The sequence below is a fragment of the Rhinolophus sinicus genome, linkage group LG03 (genome assembly GCF_036562045.2).
Source record: "Rhinolophus sinicus isolate RSC01 linkage group LG03, ASM3656204v1, whole genome shotgun sequence".
In the NCBI taxonomy this organism is placed as follows: Eukaryota; Metazoa; Chordata; class Mammalia; order Chiroptera; family Rhinolophidae; genus Rhinolophus; species Rhinolophus sinicus.
Genome location: NC_133753.1, coordinates 158,758,596 through 158,776,681, shown reverse-complemented (window position 1 = coordinate 158,776,681; position 18,086 = coordinate 158,758,596). Strand labels below are relative to the sequence as shown.

Sequence of the window (18,086 nt, the reverse complement as noted above, 5' to 3'; positions counted from 1 at the left end):
TTCCAGTGGCAGAATCAGTTTCTGTTTTTGCTATAGGGTATACTTATTAATTTAAAATTTATTTCAAAAGCTGACCCAGTAATAAGTCCTACATACCATAAACTACTTTAAAAACAAGAGTTACATTCAATGCCACTAAAATGTAAAATAAAATGTAAAATCACAGGTTATAAAGAGTTAGAGCTGCGTGGGTACTAGACTTATTGGGAGATCACTTTGCAAGTTATATAAATGTCTAACCTCTGTATTGTACACCTTAAAGTAATATAATATTGAATGTCAACTATTATTGAAAAATAAAAAAAATAATTAGAAACAAAGAGAAAGAATATATATTCCTTTTTCGGCCAGAATCATGGAGGGTGCAGAAGAGAAGAAAGTTCCCTGACCAGGGAATTTAGTGCACACTCTTGCCTGATACGAGTCCACAAACAATGAGCTGTACAAACCCTGGATCCTACCCTTCCAGGACAGGAAAGCTAATTCATAGCCCCATCTACTATTATAGTACTCCATCTTGACTATCTAGTAAACCTGACTAGAGAATTCAGGCAACCACTGAGCCTATCTTACAGCCTTATTTGAGTAGGGAACAAAGTTGGCATTCCTAGCCAACTTCTCAGCCAATGGTACATCACCCCCCATCTCCAACTTTAAAGCTGGAACAGTTGCTTCAACCCAAAACCGTAATAGGAGGCCCACCTGCCCAAGGACATTGCCAGTAAACACGCTCAGAAACCCAAACTGAGCTGACTGGTGAAGGTCTGTCTCTGCCTAAGGAAACCTGTAAAGACTGAAAGAAGAGCCCAATTATTCAAGTGTGCAGATACTAATGTAAGGAATCAAGAATAATGAAAATCAGGTAAATACGACACCATCAAAGGAAGCTAAAAGAGATCCAATACCTGACCCTACAGAAATGGAGATCTACATCAGACAGATAATTCAGAATAATCCTCTTAAGGAAGTTTAGTGAACTACAAGAACACACAGAAAACTAAACAAAATTCGGGGGGATAAATACATCAATAAAACAGAAGTTTGACAAAGAAGTAGAAACCATCAAAATAAAAACCAAACAGAAATCCTAGAATTGAAAAATGTAATAATTGAAGAACTCAATAGACAGTTTCCAAAGCAGACTTGACCATGTAGAAAGAAGAATCAGTGACATCGAGGATAGGACATTTGAAAATATCCCGAGGAGCAAAAAATACTAATAGTAATAATAGTAATGATGATGATGATGAAAAAGTAAAGTCTCCAGGACCTATGGGACAAAATGAAAAGAAACAATATTTGCATTAGAGGAACTGCAGGAGAAGAAAAAGAGAAAGGGCAAAAAGTATATTTAAACCAATAATGGCTAAAAATTTTCTAAACCTGAAGGGGAAAATGGCTGTTTAGATCCATGAGACCCAAAAGACACACCAAGTAGGTTGATCACAAATAGGGCTACACTGAGATACATTTTAATTAAATTGTCGAAAGTCAAAGAAATAGGAAGAATTTTAAAAGCAGCAAAAGTAAAGAGAGAAGTTATATAAAAGTAAACACCCATAAGACTCTCAGTGTATTTCTCAAGAGAAACTTCAGACCAGGACAGAATGGGATGACATATTCAAAATATTGAAAGAAAATACTGTCCACCAAGAATTCTATACCTGGAGAAGATAAAATATGTATGTGCCCAACATCAGAGCACCTAAATATATAAAGCAAAAACTAACAGAGCTAACCAAAAAATAAATGGCAGTACAATAATAGTTGGGGACATTAATACCCCACTCTCAACAATGGCTAGCTAGATCATTCAGACAGAGAATCAACAAAGAAACAACAGATTTGAACATTATAAATAAAATGGACCTGACATATACAAAACATTCTAACACAGTAGAATACACATTCTTCTCAAGCACACATGAAACATTTTCTAGGATAGCCCATATATTAGAGCACAAAACAAATCAGCAAATTCAAGAAGACTGAAAGTATACCAAAAATCTTCTCTGATCACAATGGCATGGAATTAAGAAATCAATAATTAGGAAAACTCACAAAAATGCATGGAAATTAAACAACGTTTTCCTGAAGCAATGGAACAAAGAATTTAAAGGGAAAATTAGAAAGTTTCAGAAAAATTAAATGGAAACACAATATACCAGAACATATGGGCTGCAACAACGGCAGTTCTAAGATGGAAGTTCATAGCAATAAACACCTACATTAAGAAGCAAAAAATACACCCCAATAAACTTTAATTTTTTTTAAAAAAGCAAAAAATACACCCAAGTAAGTAACTGAATTCTATTATGTAAGGAGCTACAAAAAGTAGAGCAAACTGAACCGAAAGTTAACAGAAGGAAGGAAAAAATAAAATTAGAACAGAAATAAATGAAATAGAGAACAGGAAAATAATTAACCAAACTAAGAGTTGGTCTCTAAAAACATGTGCAAAATGTACAAACCTTTGGCAAGACTAACCGAGGAAAACAGAGGATCCAAATCAACAAAATTACAAATAAAAAAGGAGACATTACAACTGATACCACAGAAATACAAAGGATCATAAGAGGTTACTATGAACAACTATATGCTATCAAACTGGACAACCTAAGGAAATTAAAACATTTTTAGAAATGAACAACCTACCATAACAAAATCAGGAAAAAAGAGAAAATCTAAATAGAGCCGTTACTGGTAAGGCAATTGAATCAGTCATCAAAAATCTCCCAATGCAAAAAAGCCCGAAGCCAGATAAGGACACTACTAGGAAACTACCAGCCAATATCTCTGATGGCTATAGATGCAAAAATTCTCAACAAACCAAATACAGCAGCACATTAAAAGTATCATTCACCATTATCGAGTTGGATTTATTCCTGCAATGCATGGATGGATCAACATATGCAAATCATTAAATGTGATAAAGCACATTAATAGAATGACAGAATCGTATGATCATCTCAACAGATGAAGAAAAAGCAATTGTCAATAGTCAACATTTGTTCATGATAAAAAAAAACTCAACAAAGCAAGAATACAGGGAACATATCTCATCATAATAAAAGCAATATATGACACACCCCCTGCTATTATATGAGGTGTGACAATTAAATTCGTGAATTCATCCTAGAAAAAGTGCTACATGCCTCATTGCTGAATATCACTATGGTCACCTTCAAAGTATTCCGCTTGGGAAGCTATGCACTGATGCCAGTGCCTAGTCTACCCTTCAAAGCAATTTTGGAACTCTTTTTCTGGAATGGCCATCAGAGCTGTCATCATATTACACTTGATGTCCTGAATGTCATCAAAATGTCTTCCTTTCAATATTTATTTTATCTTCGGGTAAAGAAAGAAGTCATTGGGGGCCAGATCAGGGAAAAAGGGACAGTGTTCCAATACAGTTATTTTTTTACTGGCTAAAATCTTCCTCACAGACAGTGCCATGTGAGTTGGTACATTGTTGTGTTGCAAGAGCCATGAATTGTTGGCGAAAAGTTCAGGTCATGTAACTTTTTCATGCAGCCTTTTCAGCACTTCCCCATAGTAAATTTAGTTAATTGTTTGTCCAGTTGGTACAAATTCATAATGAATAATCTCTTTGATATCAAAAAAAGGTTAGCAACATCGTTGCAACAAGTTGTAAACTTAATTGTGCAACCTTGTATTCAGTGCTGAAATTTGAAGGCTTTTCCTCCAAGATCAGGAACAAGACAAGGGTGCCCACCTGCCACTTTTATTCAGCAAAGTGTTGGAAGACCTAACCAGAGCAATTAGGTATGAAAAAGAAATAAAAGGCATCAGAATCGGAAAGGAAGAAGTAAAATTGTCTCTATATGCAGATGCCATGATTTTAAATATAGAAAATTCTAAAGGCTCAACCAGAAAGAGTTTGAACTAACCTATTCAGTAATGTTGCAGGATACAAAATTGACATGCAAAAATCAGTAATGTTTCTATATACTAATGATGAATTTTCTGAAAAATTGATCGTATTTATAATAGCATCAAGAAAATAAAATATTTAGGAATAAACTTAACCCAAGGAGGTGAAAAATCTCTACTATGAAAATTACAAGACACTGATGAAAGAAATCAAAGAAGATACAAATAAATGAAAGGTATCCTGTGTTCATGGATTAGAAGAATTAATGTGGTTAAAATGTCAATACTACCAAAAGCCTTGATTCAGTTTTGACTGAATCATGATGAAATAGAAAGTCTGAACAGACAAATTGCTAGTAAAGAGATTGAATCTGTAATCAAAACCTACTTACAAACAAAAGTACAGGACTGTAAGGCTTCACTGGTAAATTCTATCGAACATTCAAAAAACTGATACCAATCCTTCTCAAATGCTTCCAGGAAAAATAGAAGGGAATTCATTTTATGAGGCCAACATTACCCTGATACCAAAATTAGACATGGATGCCACAAGAAAAGATTATTACATACCAGTATCCCTCAGGAACATAGATGCAAAAATCCTCAATGAAATATTAGCAAACCAAATTCGACAGTGCTTTATAAGGATCATACAGCAATCAAGTGAGATTTATTCCAGGGATGCAAGTGTGGTTCAGCATCTGCAACAGTCAGTGTGATACACCCCATTAACAAAATGAAACATAAATATCATATGATCATCTCAATAGATGCAGAAATAAAGCTGTGGGATAAAAAAATCAATACACAAAAATCTGTTGTATTTCTATACACTAATAATGAGCAATCAAAAAGAAAACTACCCAATTACAATTGCATCAAAAAGAATATGATACCTAGTAATAAGTTTAACTAAGGAGGTGAAAGTATGATGAAAACTACATGGCATTAATGGAAAAAATTGAAGAACACACACAAAAACGGAAAAATATTTCATACTTATGGATTAGGAGAACTAATGTTGTTAAAATATCCATATATTAGGTCAGTGCAAAAGTAATTGTGCTTTTTGCAATTATTTTTAACCTTTTAAACCGCAATTACTTTTGCACCAACCTAATACTACCCAAAACAACCTACAGATTCAGTGCAATCACATTCAAAATTCAAGTGGCACTTTTTTTCCACAAAGGTACAACAATTCTAATATTCATATGGAACTGTAAAATACACTGAATAGCATGAGCAATCTTGAAAAAGAACAAAGCTGGGAGTATCATGTTCCCTGATTTCAAACTATAATAATTAAAACAGTACAGTATTGGCATAAAATCAAACACATAGATCAATGGAACAGAATCGCGAACCCAGAAATAAACCCATGCATATATGGTCAATTAATTTGTGACTAAACAACCAAGAATATACACTGGGGAAAAGATAGTCTCTTCAATAAATGGTGTTGGGAAAACTGAACAGCCACATCCAAAAGAATAAAACCAGACCACTGTCTTACACCATACACAAAAATTAACTCAAAATGGATTAAAGACTTTAAGACCTGAGACCCTAAAACAATGCAAGAAAACATAGGTGGTATGCTCCTTGATATCAATCTTGGTGATGATGTTTTAAAAATAACACTGAAAGCAAAAGCAACAAAAGCAAAAATAAGTAAGTGGAATGACATCAAATGAAAAGGCATCTGTACAACAAAGGAAACCATCAACAGAATGAAAAGGCACTGTACTGAATGGGAGAAAATATTAACAAACAATAAATATATCTGATAAGGGGCTAATATCCAAAATATATAAACAATTCATACAACTCAACAGCAAAAGAACAAACAATCTGATTTGAAAAATGGGCAGAGGATCTGAATAGACATGTTTACAAAGAAGACATACAGATGGCCAACAGTTCCATGGAAGGTTCTCAAACTTCACTAATCATCAGGAAAATGCAAATCAAAACTACAATGAAAAATCACCTTACACTGTTAGAATGGCTATTATAAAAAAGATTAGAAATAACTTTTGGTAAGGAGGTGGAGAAAAGACAGTTGGCACTGTCTGTGGGAATGTAAATTGGTGCAGCCACTATGGAAAACAGTTTGGAGGTTTCTCAAAAATTAAAAATAGAACTACCATATGATCCATTGATTCTATTTCTGAGTATTTATCTGAAGAAAAAAATAAAACTAACTTGGAAAGATATGTTCACTCTCATGTTCATTGCAGCATTATTTACAATAGTCAAGATATGGAAACAACCTATGTGTCCATTGATGTAAGAATAAATAAAGGAATTGTGGTGTATATGTACAATGGAATATTATTCAGCCATACTAAAAGCATGAAATCTTGCTATTTGTTACATGGATGGACTTTGAGGGCAATATGCTAAGTGAAATAAGTCAGACAAAGGAAGACATATCATATGATCTCTCTTATATGTGGAATCATAGTTAGCTAGCTAGCTAGATAGATAGATAAAAATCTCATGGATACTGTGAAAGATTGGAACACCAAAAACTACAAAGCACTGCTGAAAGAAATTAAAGAAGACCTAAATAAAAGACATTCCATGTTCATGGATTATAACACTTAATATTGTTAAAATATCAGTACTACCCAAAGCTATCAGTGCAATCATTGTCAATATCAAAATAGCCATTTTTGCAGAAATGAAACAGCTGATCCTAAAATTCACATGAAATTTCTAGGTGTCCTGAATAACAACAAATCTTGAAAAAGAAGTATAATGTTGTAGGATTCACACTTCCCTATTTCAAAACTTACTGCAAAACTACAGTGGTCAAACACCTTGGTACTGTCATAAGGATAGATGTATATATCCATGAGATAGAAAGTCTAGAAATAAACCCATATCATATGTCTGTGGCCAATTGATTTTTACAAGGATTCTAAGATCATTCAATGGGGAAAGAATAGTGTCATCAACAAATAGTGCTAGGACAACTGGATTTCCACATGCAAAAGAAAAAACTTAGACCCCTACCTCATGCCATATACAAAAATTAACTCAAAATGAATCAACCTAAATATAAGAGTTAAAACCATAAAACTCTTAGAAGAAAATATAGGGGTAAATCACGACCAGTGGATTCTTAGCTATGACACCAAAAGCATGAGCAACAAATTTAAAAATAAATTGAATTTCATCAAAATTAAAACTTTTGTGCATTTAAAGGACACGATCAAGAAAATGAAAGGAAAGCCTTTATAATGGGAGAAAATATTTGGCAATCATATATCTAATAAGGGCTTAATATTCAGAATATATAAAGAACTCAATATCAAGAAGACAAAATAATTTTTTTAATGGGCAATGGACTTGAATAGACATTTCTCCAAAGATATACACGTAATCAAGAAACACATGAAGAGATGCTTAACCTCATTAGTCATTAGGGGAATGAATGCAAATTAAAACCACAATGAGATTCAGACTTACTAGAGTGCCTATAATAAAAGTTAAAAAAACAAACAAACAGAAAATAAATGTTGTTGGCAAGCATGTGGAGAAATTAGAACTCTTGTACATTGCTGGTAGGGATGTAAAATGATGCATCCCACTGTGAAAAGAGTTTGGAGTTCCCTCAAAAAGCTAAACATACACAACAAGTCTGCTCCTGGGTATATACCCCAAAGAACTGAAAACCAAGACTCAAACAGGTAACTGTATGCCAATGTTCTTTGCAGCATTATTCACCATAGACAAAAGATGGAAACAAGCCAAGTATCTGTAAACAAATTAATGGATGAACAAAATGTGGTTCATACATATAATGGAATATCTTTCAGCCATAAAAAGGAATGAAGTTCTGATACATGTTGCAGTATTAGTGAACATTGAAAACATTATGTCAAGTGAAATGAGCCAGACACACAAGGATGAATATTGTATGATCCCACTTACATAAGATATCTAGAATAGGCAAATTCATAGAAAGAAAGTAGGTTAAAGGTTAGTAGAGGCTAGGGAAAGTGGGGAATTGAGGCATTATTGCTTAACGGCTATAGAGTTTCTTTGTGGTAATGAAAATATTTTTTTGAAATAGTGGTGATGGTTGCACAACTTTGTGAATGTAATTAATGCCACTGAATTGTATACTACAAATGGTTAAAATGGCAAATTTTGTTGTATATATTTTATCACAATAAAAAAGTGTTTTTAAAAAAGACATGGTACTCACTTTTTACCTGGTTACAGAAACAAAATATTTAAAAATTTATAATTTTGCCTGGTAACTTTATAAACTATATTGAAAAATAAGCAGATGTTACAGAATTGTATTGAAAAATAAGCAGGTGTTATAAAATTATAAGTAATCTGCAAGATACTTTAGCTTATTCAATATAAAAATTTAATTTTGCAGGATTAATACATTTGACTCTGTAATCCTAAAGCTATAGGAGATAAAGATGAAATATAAAATCCACTTTGCATTAAATATTCAAGTATATTAACAGAGTACCTCTATACCTACTTGAGACTATAAAAATATCACTCCACCTCTGCTAAGCCCTAATTATATCAATCAACTTTTGACACAAATTCTTATGTAATACGAAGAAGACAGAGCAGTGAAACACTGTGCTTCAACCTTTTGTCTGTCCCATTTCACATGAAGGATGGGATATATCTCTTTTTAATACTGATTTCAAGGCTCTGAATTAACATCTAAAGAATATTTTTCATAAGAACTACAAAATGTATCTCAAATATATTCATAATAATATTCAATCCCTACTGAAAATAACATTTGAGAGGCTTGAGTTGGGAAATTCTCAGAAAATATGCTAAGTATTCCTTCTAAGTCTATCCTTATATACAGGCACTCATCCATCCATTCAACAAGCACATATTAACCCACTATAAGCACTGTGCAAGCTGCTAAAATTGCAAAAATGAATGAGATAATTGTTGCTAGTCTTTCTGTTTCTGAACGAATATTCAAAATAATGGAGCCTACTTTCTAGTCTTTGATAGTGAATATAAATTAGGACCATATTCTGTTGGGGAGAAAAGGTCATAGCCTTGTTTGCAGGATACGAGAGAAATACTGAGATAAAATTGTTTTTACAAAATAGAATTTAGGAAAAGGCAGCAGTACCTGAGATGCTGGTGGACTGCTGGTTCTTCTTTATATTCTTTATAAACCTGATAGTGACTTGGAGATTTTCCTTTGCAGTTCTTCCTCTTTGATTTCACATAATGAATTTCTCCAAGAGCTATTTTTTTTCCCTTCAAGTGGGAAAATAGGTCAGATTCAACTTTCTATCACCCTTCTCTTTTACACTTTTTAAAGTCACTTTATTATTTCAGTCAGAATTCACAGTAACATTGAAATGTTTTTTCCATGAACTCCTGAGGGCCCTGCTGCACACCACCCTAAACTTTATGACCCAGCATGACAGCTTCCTCTGTCTGGTGCATTGCTGGTTATTGTGGAAAGGTTACTGAGGAGGAAAAGAGACTGCTGCTACATCTCAAACTGATAGATGCTCTACCTAGAAGCAATACAGTATTTTCATTGGACAGTCATTTTCATTATCAAGGCTCATGGCTGTGCCTAACTTCTACGGGACAGAGAAGTGCACATAAACCATTTACTCTGAAAGAAACCAGAATAGTTGGAAGAGCCTTAAAGTTACCACAACTATAAAAATTTTAGTCCAATTCATTTGAAAACTTGGATAGTATGGATAATGTTGTATAAATACCAGAAATGACTCAAGAAGAAGTAGAAAACAGAACTAGATTAACAACTATTGAAGAAATTTATTGGTATTTAAAAATCTACCCCCACACCTGAAAAGACTGCAGGCCCAAATGGCTTTGTAGGCTAGATTCATCAAACTTTTAAGGATTCCAATTCTGTGCAAACTGTTTCACAGTAAAAATAGAGCACAAGATTGCCAATATTGTGAACTGTTAAGTGTCTGAGATTTACCTCATTTGCAAGCTATCAGTTTAGTCTGCCAGTTTCTTGAATGCTTGCAGCAGACATGACACTCCTAGGTCAGCAACAAATGGTTTACTACTCATAACAGCATTTGTGATGGATACCTGAGCCCCATTTCTCTTAGGGCATTACAAACAGGGCCAGATGATATCTATACATGTGGTGGGGGGTGTTACATGGAGAGCTCTAAGCTTACGAATCTCAAATCTTTTATAACAGGTATTAAATATGCTATGTTCTGAGGCTATAAAATCTTAGAACAGAGGGATACATGCTATCTGCCAAGACTATTTGCTATAGAAATATCTCTTTAAAAAAATTGTACAGAACAAAGGCAGTCAGTCTGTGTTTGCAAGATATGCAGACACACTGAGATCCATAGGGAATTGTCACATAACTGCTATGTTTTATGAAGCCAATAAAATTATGACATAAAAACCAGGCAAAGATAGCACAAAACAGAAAATTATAGACCAATCTTCCTTACAGAAATAGGCATAAAAATGTCATGTAAAATATATAAAGCTGAATTCACCAGTGCATGTAAACCAATATCATGAACACATGGAATTTATCCTAGGTATTAAGGAATGATGAAATATTAGAAAATCTATTACTTTAACAGGTTTTGAAATTTTTCAACATTTAAAAAATATCTCCTATTTGAATTCATCACATTAACAGATTAAATAGGAAACCTATGTGAACATCTCAATAAATACAGAGAAACTATTTTGACTTGACCCAATAATGAGATGTGTAACATTGGCACAAGAATCCAAATTTTATGATTGCTTGAAAAGTATGATTTTCACTGCAATGTTATATGTCAAAAAAGTATGAAGTATGTGTCTTTATTGTGTTCTTTAAAATAGCATAGTTAAAATGTACTAATAAATATTGGATACTCTTTAAACCATGACTTAATACCAAACCAATTATTATCAATTTATCACCAATAGTAGGTTGTGGTCAAGTGTGTGTAAAAGTGAATTCCTAGTAAAAAAGCTTCTCACTCCATTAACTCCAGTTTTTTTTGGAATGAAGTGGTTGTATATATTAAAACACAGGATGCAATACATAGATGATATATTATGGAATTGTACACTTGAAATCTATATAATTTTATTAACCAATGTCACCCACAATAAATTTAATTAAATAAATAATAAAATATGTATTTTGACTGATATAATGGTTTTAAGTGTACTGTCCCTAAGTATGCTTTTTAAATGGGGGCAATATAGCCCCCATGATGGCAAAATTGGTTTTGGGGACAACAAAGAGCTTAGATAGTGCAGTGGTTTGTGGCCCTCAAAATCTCAACCATACCTGACAAAATTTTGTTCCTTATTACTTAATCTTTCTCATTAGAAAGTAGATATAATTTAGCTTAATTTATTTATTAGAATGCTCAATTTAAAATAAATTTCAATTTAACTTATTTTTTTCTCCTTACAAGGCTGATAATGGAAAAAAAGATTGAGAAACACTGTTCTAGACTGAGTTTTTAAGACAGGGACCATGTCTTAAAATATGTTTAAATCATCAGTCACTAATGTTAGTACATGTACGCTCCATAAATATTTAATAAATTCCATATTCTCAGTGTCTGATATTATGATAGTCTATAAAAAGTTAGCAATTGCCTTAGAGAAATCAACACATACTTGAAGAAAACAGTTGCTCAGCCATTTGTTTGAACAAGCAATGAATGGTAAGTTTACTGATTTATTCAGAAAAGATAGGCATAATATAAACAACAAGCACTGGCAAGTAAAGGCAGCTTCTTCCTCATATTAAAAGTAGTATTAGCAGATGCCATCGAAAGCAAAGGACAAAAGGAAAGGCAAAGACAACAAGAAGTAAGGAGAAGCCACCCTGGTGTCCCCTCTTCCTGGGCCCACCTACCCTCCAGGGATTTGGGTCTGGGGACCGCCCAATGCAAGGATATGTCACCCTCCCACCAGCCCTCGGGGACCCTCCTGGACCCTCCTGGGTCCACCTCTCGCTCTCCCTGATTCTGAGGACAGTTCTATTGTTCAAAAATTCCCTCAAATGCATGCCAAATCGTGCTGCTTCAACTGAGACAATCGACTGTCAGATCTGGGACCCTGAAGTAATTTAGACACAGCACCTGCCTGTCAATGGAGGCAGATAAGTTGCCTTAACAATGGAGGCAGATAAGTTGCCAAAGAATAGAAGTAACACAGGACTGAATGAAACAGGTACTAGGGGAGGAACAAAGAACTGAGAAAGAGGAGGAAGAGTTCTGACACTGGAAGTGAAGGTCAGGATAACATCAGGATATTGGAGGTCCTCTAGACCAGCGCTGTCCAATAGGATAGTCACCAGGCATGTGTGGCAATTAAATTAAAATTAAAATTTCAGATCCTCAGTTGTACTAGCCACATTTCATATGCTCACTAGGCACATGTGGGTAGTGGCGACTGTATTGGACAGCCCAGATATAGAACATTTCCATCATCACAGAAAGTTCCATTAGACAGTACTGCTCTAGACCAGTGGTTCATAACCCAGGACAATTTTGCCTCTCAGGGGACATTTGGCAGTACCTGTAGACATTTTTGGTTGTCTACAGGTACTGCCAAATGTGTTACTGGCATCTAGTGAATAGAGACCAAGGATGCTGTTTAACATCCTGTAATGCACAGGACAACTCCCACCCCCACCCCCAACAAAGAATTCCTTAGCTTAGAATGTCAGTAGTGCCAGGCTTGGGAAACTCTGCTCAAGACTATAAACATCTCTAGAATAGGCACTAAGCATCATTCACCATATCTCCAGCATCTAGCAGAGAGCCTGGAACATAGTAGATGCTTAATATTTGTTCAGTACACAAATGAAAGTGTCAAAAAAAAGTAGTAATAGCAATAAGAAGAAGAATCTAACATTTATTGAACCTTTACTATGGGCCAGGCATATGCTTTATATGTGGTAATTCATCTAATCCTCATAATAGCTCAATGAATTGGGCACTTTCATCATCATTTTACAGTGGAATCTGTAATTAATCACTGTGATCAGTATTCTGACAATTTTTCTAATGTCATAATCAATCTAATACTTACAAACACTGTCTGTGAGGTTGTTTTCTGTTAGTCTAATTTCGATTTAGAAACTGCAATCATCCCATCCCATTTACAGTTCTGAAAATTCCAAAATTATTATTAACACATTCCGTCCCTACTTAAAAAAATTTTTAAAGAAATTAACATTAACCAGGCAATGATCATTATCCAGCTTACCTATAAAAATGTATTGCCTAAGCCATGCTGGGTCATATTGCCTTCTGCTGTTCAGAGCTGGAAATTGTATATCCCAGTGTCTTCTAATATTGCCTTCTTTCTCCCTCCTTCCACCAAAAGAAGGAAATTAGCATTCATGAGGACACTTTTAGAGTAAAAGAGGCACTATTAGTAATTATACCAGGACAACAAGATTAAAAAGACAGTCCTGGGAAAACAAGTAAGTATAATCTCCCATGATGCTTCATCTTTTGTGCCATGTCTGTTTTCAGCTCTACTGTGTTTTACAACTGTGGCATTAATAACATTACTTCCTTGACCCAAACAACTGAAATTTTTGAATATGAAGAAACTAAGGCCTATAAATAATCCTTTGGGATAGCAAAATCACATATTTTTAAGTGTAAAGTTAACAGTAATAATATCCAATAACAGTGTTACCTGTTCTCCAGCCTAAATCTGTGAAGAAGTTTTTGAAAAGGTATATATACTACTTTGGGAATATTTGTGTTTATGTATTAGGATAATATTGAACATGAGAACAACTCTTCCCACTTTCCCTATCTTCTACACGAACAGAAAAGTCCCTTTCCTCCTAACATATAGACTATATTTTAGAGAACAGTGGTTAGATAGCCTTAAAAAGCTGTTGGGATTGAAATCCCCTACATGTGCTCTCCAAAATAGAATGCCCACACATTGGATGCAAGGCAATCTATTGGAATGTAGGAAGATAACATTAAAGTTTATTATTATGTTTACGCAGAAGAAAAGTTAAGCTTTACTAATATTTAGTGAGGATACTAGCATTCTTACTTAGATGTTATGGTAAGTAATGTTAGCTGAGGAAAACTGGAGATTTGACAACACAGAAGGGCTGAGTTCATTAGTTTGCTTTCTGTGTGTTGCAATATATCCAAGTTTACATATGCCCAACTAAATTTGAATTATATTATCTAGTTTTAGCTAAATTACAGCAAAAAGTGGACAAGAGACTTGAACAGACTATATAAGGAAATCAGATTGAAGATAATACTAATAAGGCAAACAAAAAATAAGAGGAGCTGAGCTATCATCCTAGCACAATTCAATCATTGATGAAAGAAACCGCTGTATATGTGGTGACAAAAGGAGATTTGACGCAATGCAATGTATAGGTGATGTATTATAGAATTGTACACTTGAAACCTACATAATTTTATTAACCAATGTCACCCCAATAAATTTAATTTTAAAAAAAAAAGTTAAATAAACTTAGCTGAAGAAGACACAACTAAATAGAAAGCTTTTACATGTTCACTGATTGCAAGAATTAATATTACTAAAATGTCCATACTACTCAAAGCAATATAAAGATTCAATGCAATCTCTAGCAATATACCAATGGCATTTCTTGCAGAAATAGAAAAAACAATTCTAAAAATTGTATGGAACCAAAAATGACCCTGAATATCCAAAGCAATCTTGAGAAGAACAGAGTGCAAGGCATTATACTTCCTGATTTAAATTATATTGCAAAGCAATAGTAATCAAAACATCATGTTACTTGGCATAAAAACAGACACAGAGGTGAATAGAACACAGTGGAGAGTCAGAAATAAACCCACTCATATAAAACCAACTAATTTTCAATAAGGGTACCAAGAATACACAATGGGGAAAGGATAGTCTCTTCAGTAAATTGTGCTGGGAAAACTGGATTGCCACATGCAAAAAAAAAAACAAAACAAAAAAAACTGAAATTGGACCCTTACCTTACACCATACATAAAAATCAACTCAAAATAGATCATCAACTTAAATTAACACCCGAAACTGTAAATCTCTACAAGAAAACAGAGTGTAAGCTCCTTGGCATCGGATTTATCAATGGTTTTTTTGGCTATGACCACAAAAGCTCAGGCAACAAAAGCAAAAATAAACAAGCAGGATTACATCAAACTAAAAAGCTTCCGCATGGCAAAGGAAACAAAATGAAAAGACAACCTATGGATTTGAGGAAAATATTTGCAAACCATATATCTGATAAGAGATACTAGAAATTTGCTGAGAGAATAGACTTCAGGTGCTCTCTCACAACAACTAAAAAGGTAATTATGAGAGGAGATATGTTATCGTGTTTCCCCGAAAATAAGACCTAGCCGGACAATCTGCTCTAATGCGTCTTCTGGAGCAAAAATCAATATAAGACCCAGTCTTATAAGACTGGGTATAATATAATATAATATAATATAATATATATAATGTAATATAATGTAATAATATAATACCTGGTCTTATTTTACTATAATTTAAGTCCAGATCTCATTTTACTCTAAGACTGGGTATTATGTTATATTAAGACCTGGTCTTATATTAATATAATATATTTTTATAATATATTTTTATAATGTAATATTTTATAATATAATATAATAATTATATTTTATTTTATATAATAATTTATATATTATATAAATTATATTAATATAAGACTGGGTCTTATTTTACTATAAGACCGAGTCGTATATTAATTTTTGTTCCAAAAGAGGCATTAGAGCTGATTGTCTAGCTAGGTCTTATTTTCGGGGAAACACAGTAATTAGCTTGACTATAATATTCATTTCACTATATATCAAATGACCATGTTTTACACCTTAAATATGTACAATTTTATTTTTAAAAATAAAACATACATAAACAATAATTTAGGACTGTTATTAATCAAAGAAGTTTGACTTTAAGTAAACATACTAACACCCAGATGAATGCAACCTAGTGGTCAGAATAAGCAGACTAATCTAGGGCATAATGTTTAACATTACTCAGTTCAATGGATGAACTAGAATCTGCTTCAAGCTTGAGACTCACAGAACCTTTATCATCAGAGTTACCAGCAAGTACTAATCGTTTTGTTCAGTTTATTATATTGTCTCCACTTACTAACACTGATAAGCACAGAAATACTTAAAGTAGGCATTAGATTAAAAAGCAAAGATTAATAATCAAGTTATCAGTCTTTGGAAAATTGAATTGTATTTTTTAGATACTTCTGAAATGATATATTGGTCAGCCAAGGAAAAAAAAAAGGTGGCCAATCGGCAAGTTTATGGTCAAGCTGTAAATTCACATGTAATTATCACAGTGAAAAAAAGAACAGCATTTCACCATGAAACTTAAAGAGACTTCTGGTAAGTGCTTATCATTGAAAAAAACTCAGGAATACAACCTAACAATCAAGTGAAATCAAGATATACTCTGTTCATGGTACCTGCGTTCAGAATGCAGCTTCCTGTCTGAGCACAGATCTGAATTTAATGAGCTTTAAACTGTGTCCATACACCTTGTAGGTTTCCACCGACGTGCGGCTCCTGTTACACGAAGGCAGTTCCCACACGGCGCACACAGGATGGACTACCTGCCCTTCGAGGACGACAGCCGCGGCTGGTGGTTTGACATGGACATGGTGATCATCTATATTTATTCAGTAAACTGGGTCATTGGATTCATTGTTTTCTGCTTTCTTTGCTATTTTTTCTTTCCGTTTTAGGAATTTTCATATCTTACTATCTTAACACAGCTGAACAATCACGAATGATGTAGATAACAATTACGTAAACATTTTTAAAATGTGCTTTGAACTATTTATAATGTTTCACTATATAAAATGTGGGTGCTTATAGAAAGTCTGAGAATAGGTAATTTATTAATGTTTTTTTTTCATGTAACAAGCAACTTTATTCAAGAGCTAATCTATCTCGCTCTTAGCAACAATACTCAATTAATTTCATAGTTCTTGGTTTAGAATTTGTGAGCTCTAATTTTATTGTATTTATTGTAAAGACTGAGGTTTCCCTCCACTTAAAAATAATAAAAATAAAAAACGAAATGATTATCTGGGTAGATATCAGAAAAAATAGTTAGTCACCACTTACTCTCAAGCAAATTATATGCATTAAAGGTAAACTATATTCTCTGGAACTAACCTAGCAGGTATATTCAGTTTTGATTTCCAATCATCCCTAGTAGGTACTTATGTCCCTTTCTATTACCAACAAAGTTGACTGTCCTTTTCTTACAGACCTAGTAACAGCTTTAGTGCAACGTTTTTAATTACTACAAGAACAGAATAATAAATATTAAGAAAAACTGAGACTAACCTCCACCAATAGACACTTAGAGAAGGATATTAACACTTAGAATTGCAGGATTACTCTGAAGAAATATAAAATGTACTGATTTTCAGTAGTCTAAAACAGCAATGCATGTCCAAAATGTAATTAATTTAGTGGTTCATTTAACTAGAAGGTTGTCAGATATATTGTAAATGTGCAATAAAGAGTGGCTTATAAATTTTTTTATTGTTATTATGTGATCTAATTTCTGCAATAAAGAATTGTTGGAAATAGACTTATGGATTTATAGAAAGAAAACCTGACATTTATTTATTATTACAGTAACCCTTGGAATTAGTTTTTTTTCCTTATTAAAACAAATAAACAAAAAAAATAGAAGATATGAATTACCCCAGTGTGGGAAGGAATTGGGACAAATATCCCAATTTTAAAAATAAGAAAACTAAAGCATAAAGAAGTAAGCTTATTTATTTCAGGTGGTCTTTGTGTAACCTAGGATAAAAGCTTTTATTATGAACTACCGATCCAACATTCCTACACTATGATGGCATAAATCTGATAATGCAGTAAGCGTATTTTTATATGCTTAGATGAACCTCTCATGGTACTAAAAATATTACCACCATCCATCCAAATTGGAATGGATCAAGGTTCAACAGTTCAGTCTATGAAAAGTTCAAATTTGGCCAAATTACTACTGATTATATTTGAATAAAAGCACTTACCTGATGGTATGTGATGTTCTAAGAAATATGGAAGAATGGTACAGATTTTTATTCTAATACTGTTCCTATTGTGTTTAAAATTATATCTG

General features: G+C 33.4%; 1 protein-coding gene across 6 annotated transcripts in view; it reads left to right on the top strand.

Annotated features, from left to right (window-relative positions):
* Positions 1 to 17,546, top strand: part of RNF180 (ring finger protein 180) — a 142,539-nt gene extending 124,993 nt beyond the window's left edge. For all 6 annotated transcript variants that reach the window (XM_019743764.2, XM_019743747.2, XM_019743770.2 and 3 more), the window contains one exon: positions 16,487 to 17,546. In XM_019743764.2, the coding sequence (XP_019599323.2) occupies positions 16,487 to 16,686 (200 nt within the window). In that variant the 3' untranslated portion in view covers positions 16,687 to 17,546. The remainder of the gene's footprint in view (positions 1 to 16,486) is intronic.
* Positions 17,547 to 18,086: the final 540 nt, after the last annotated feature.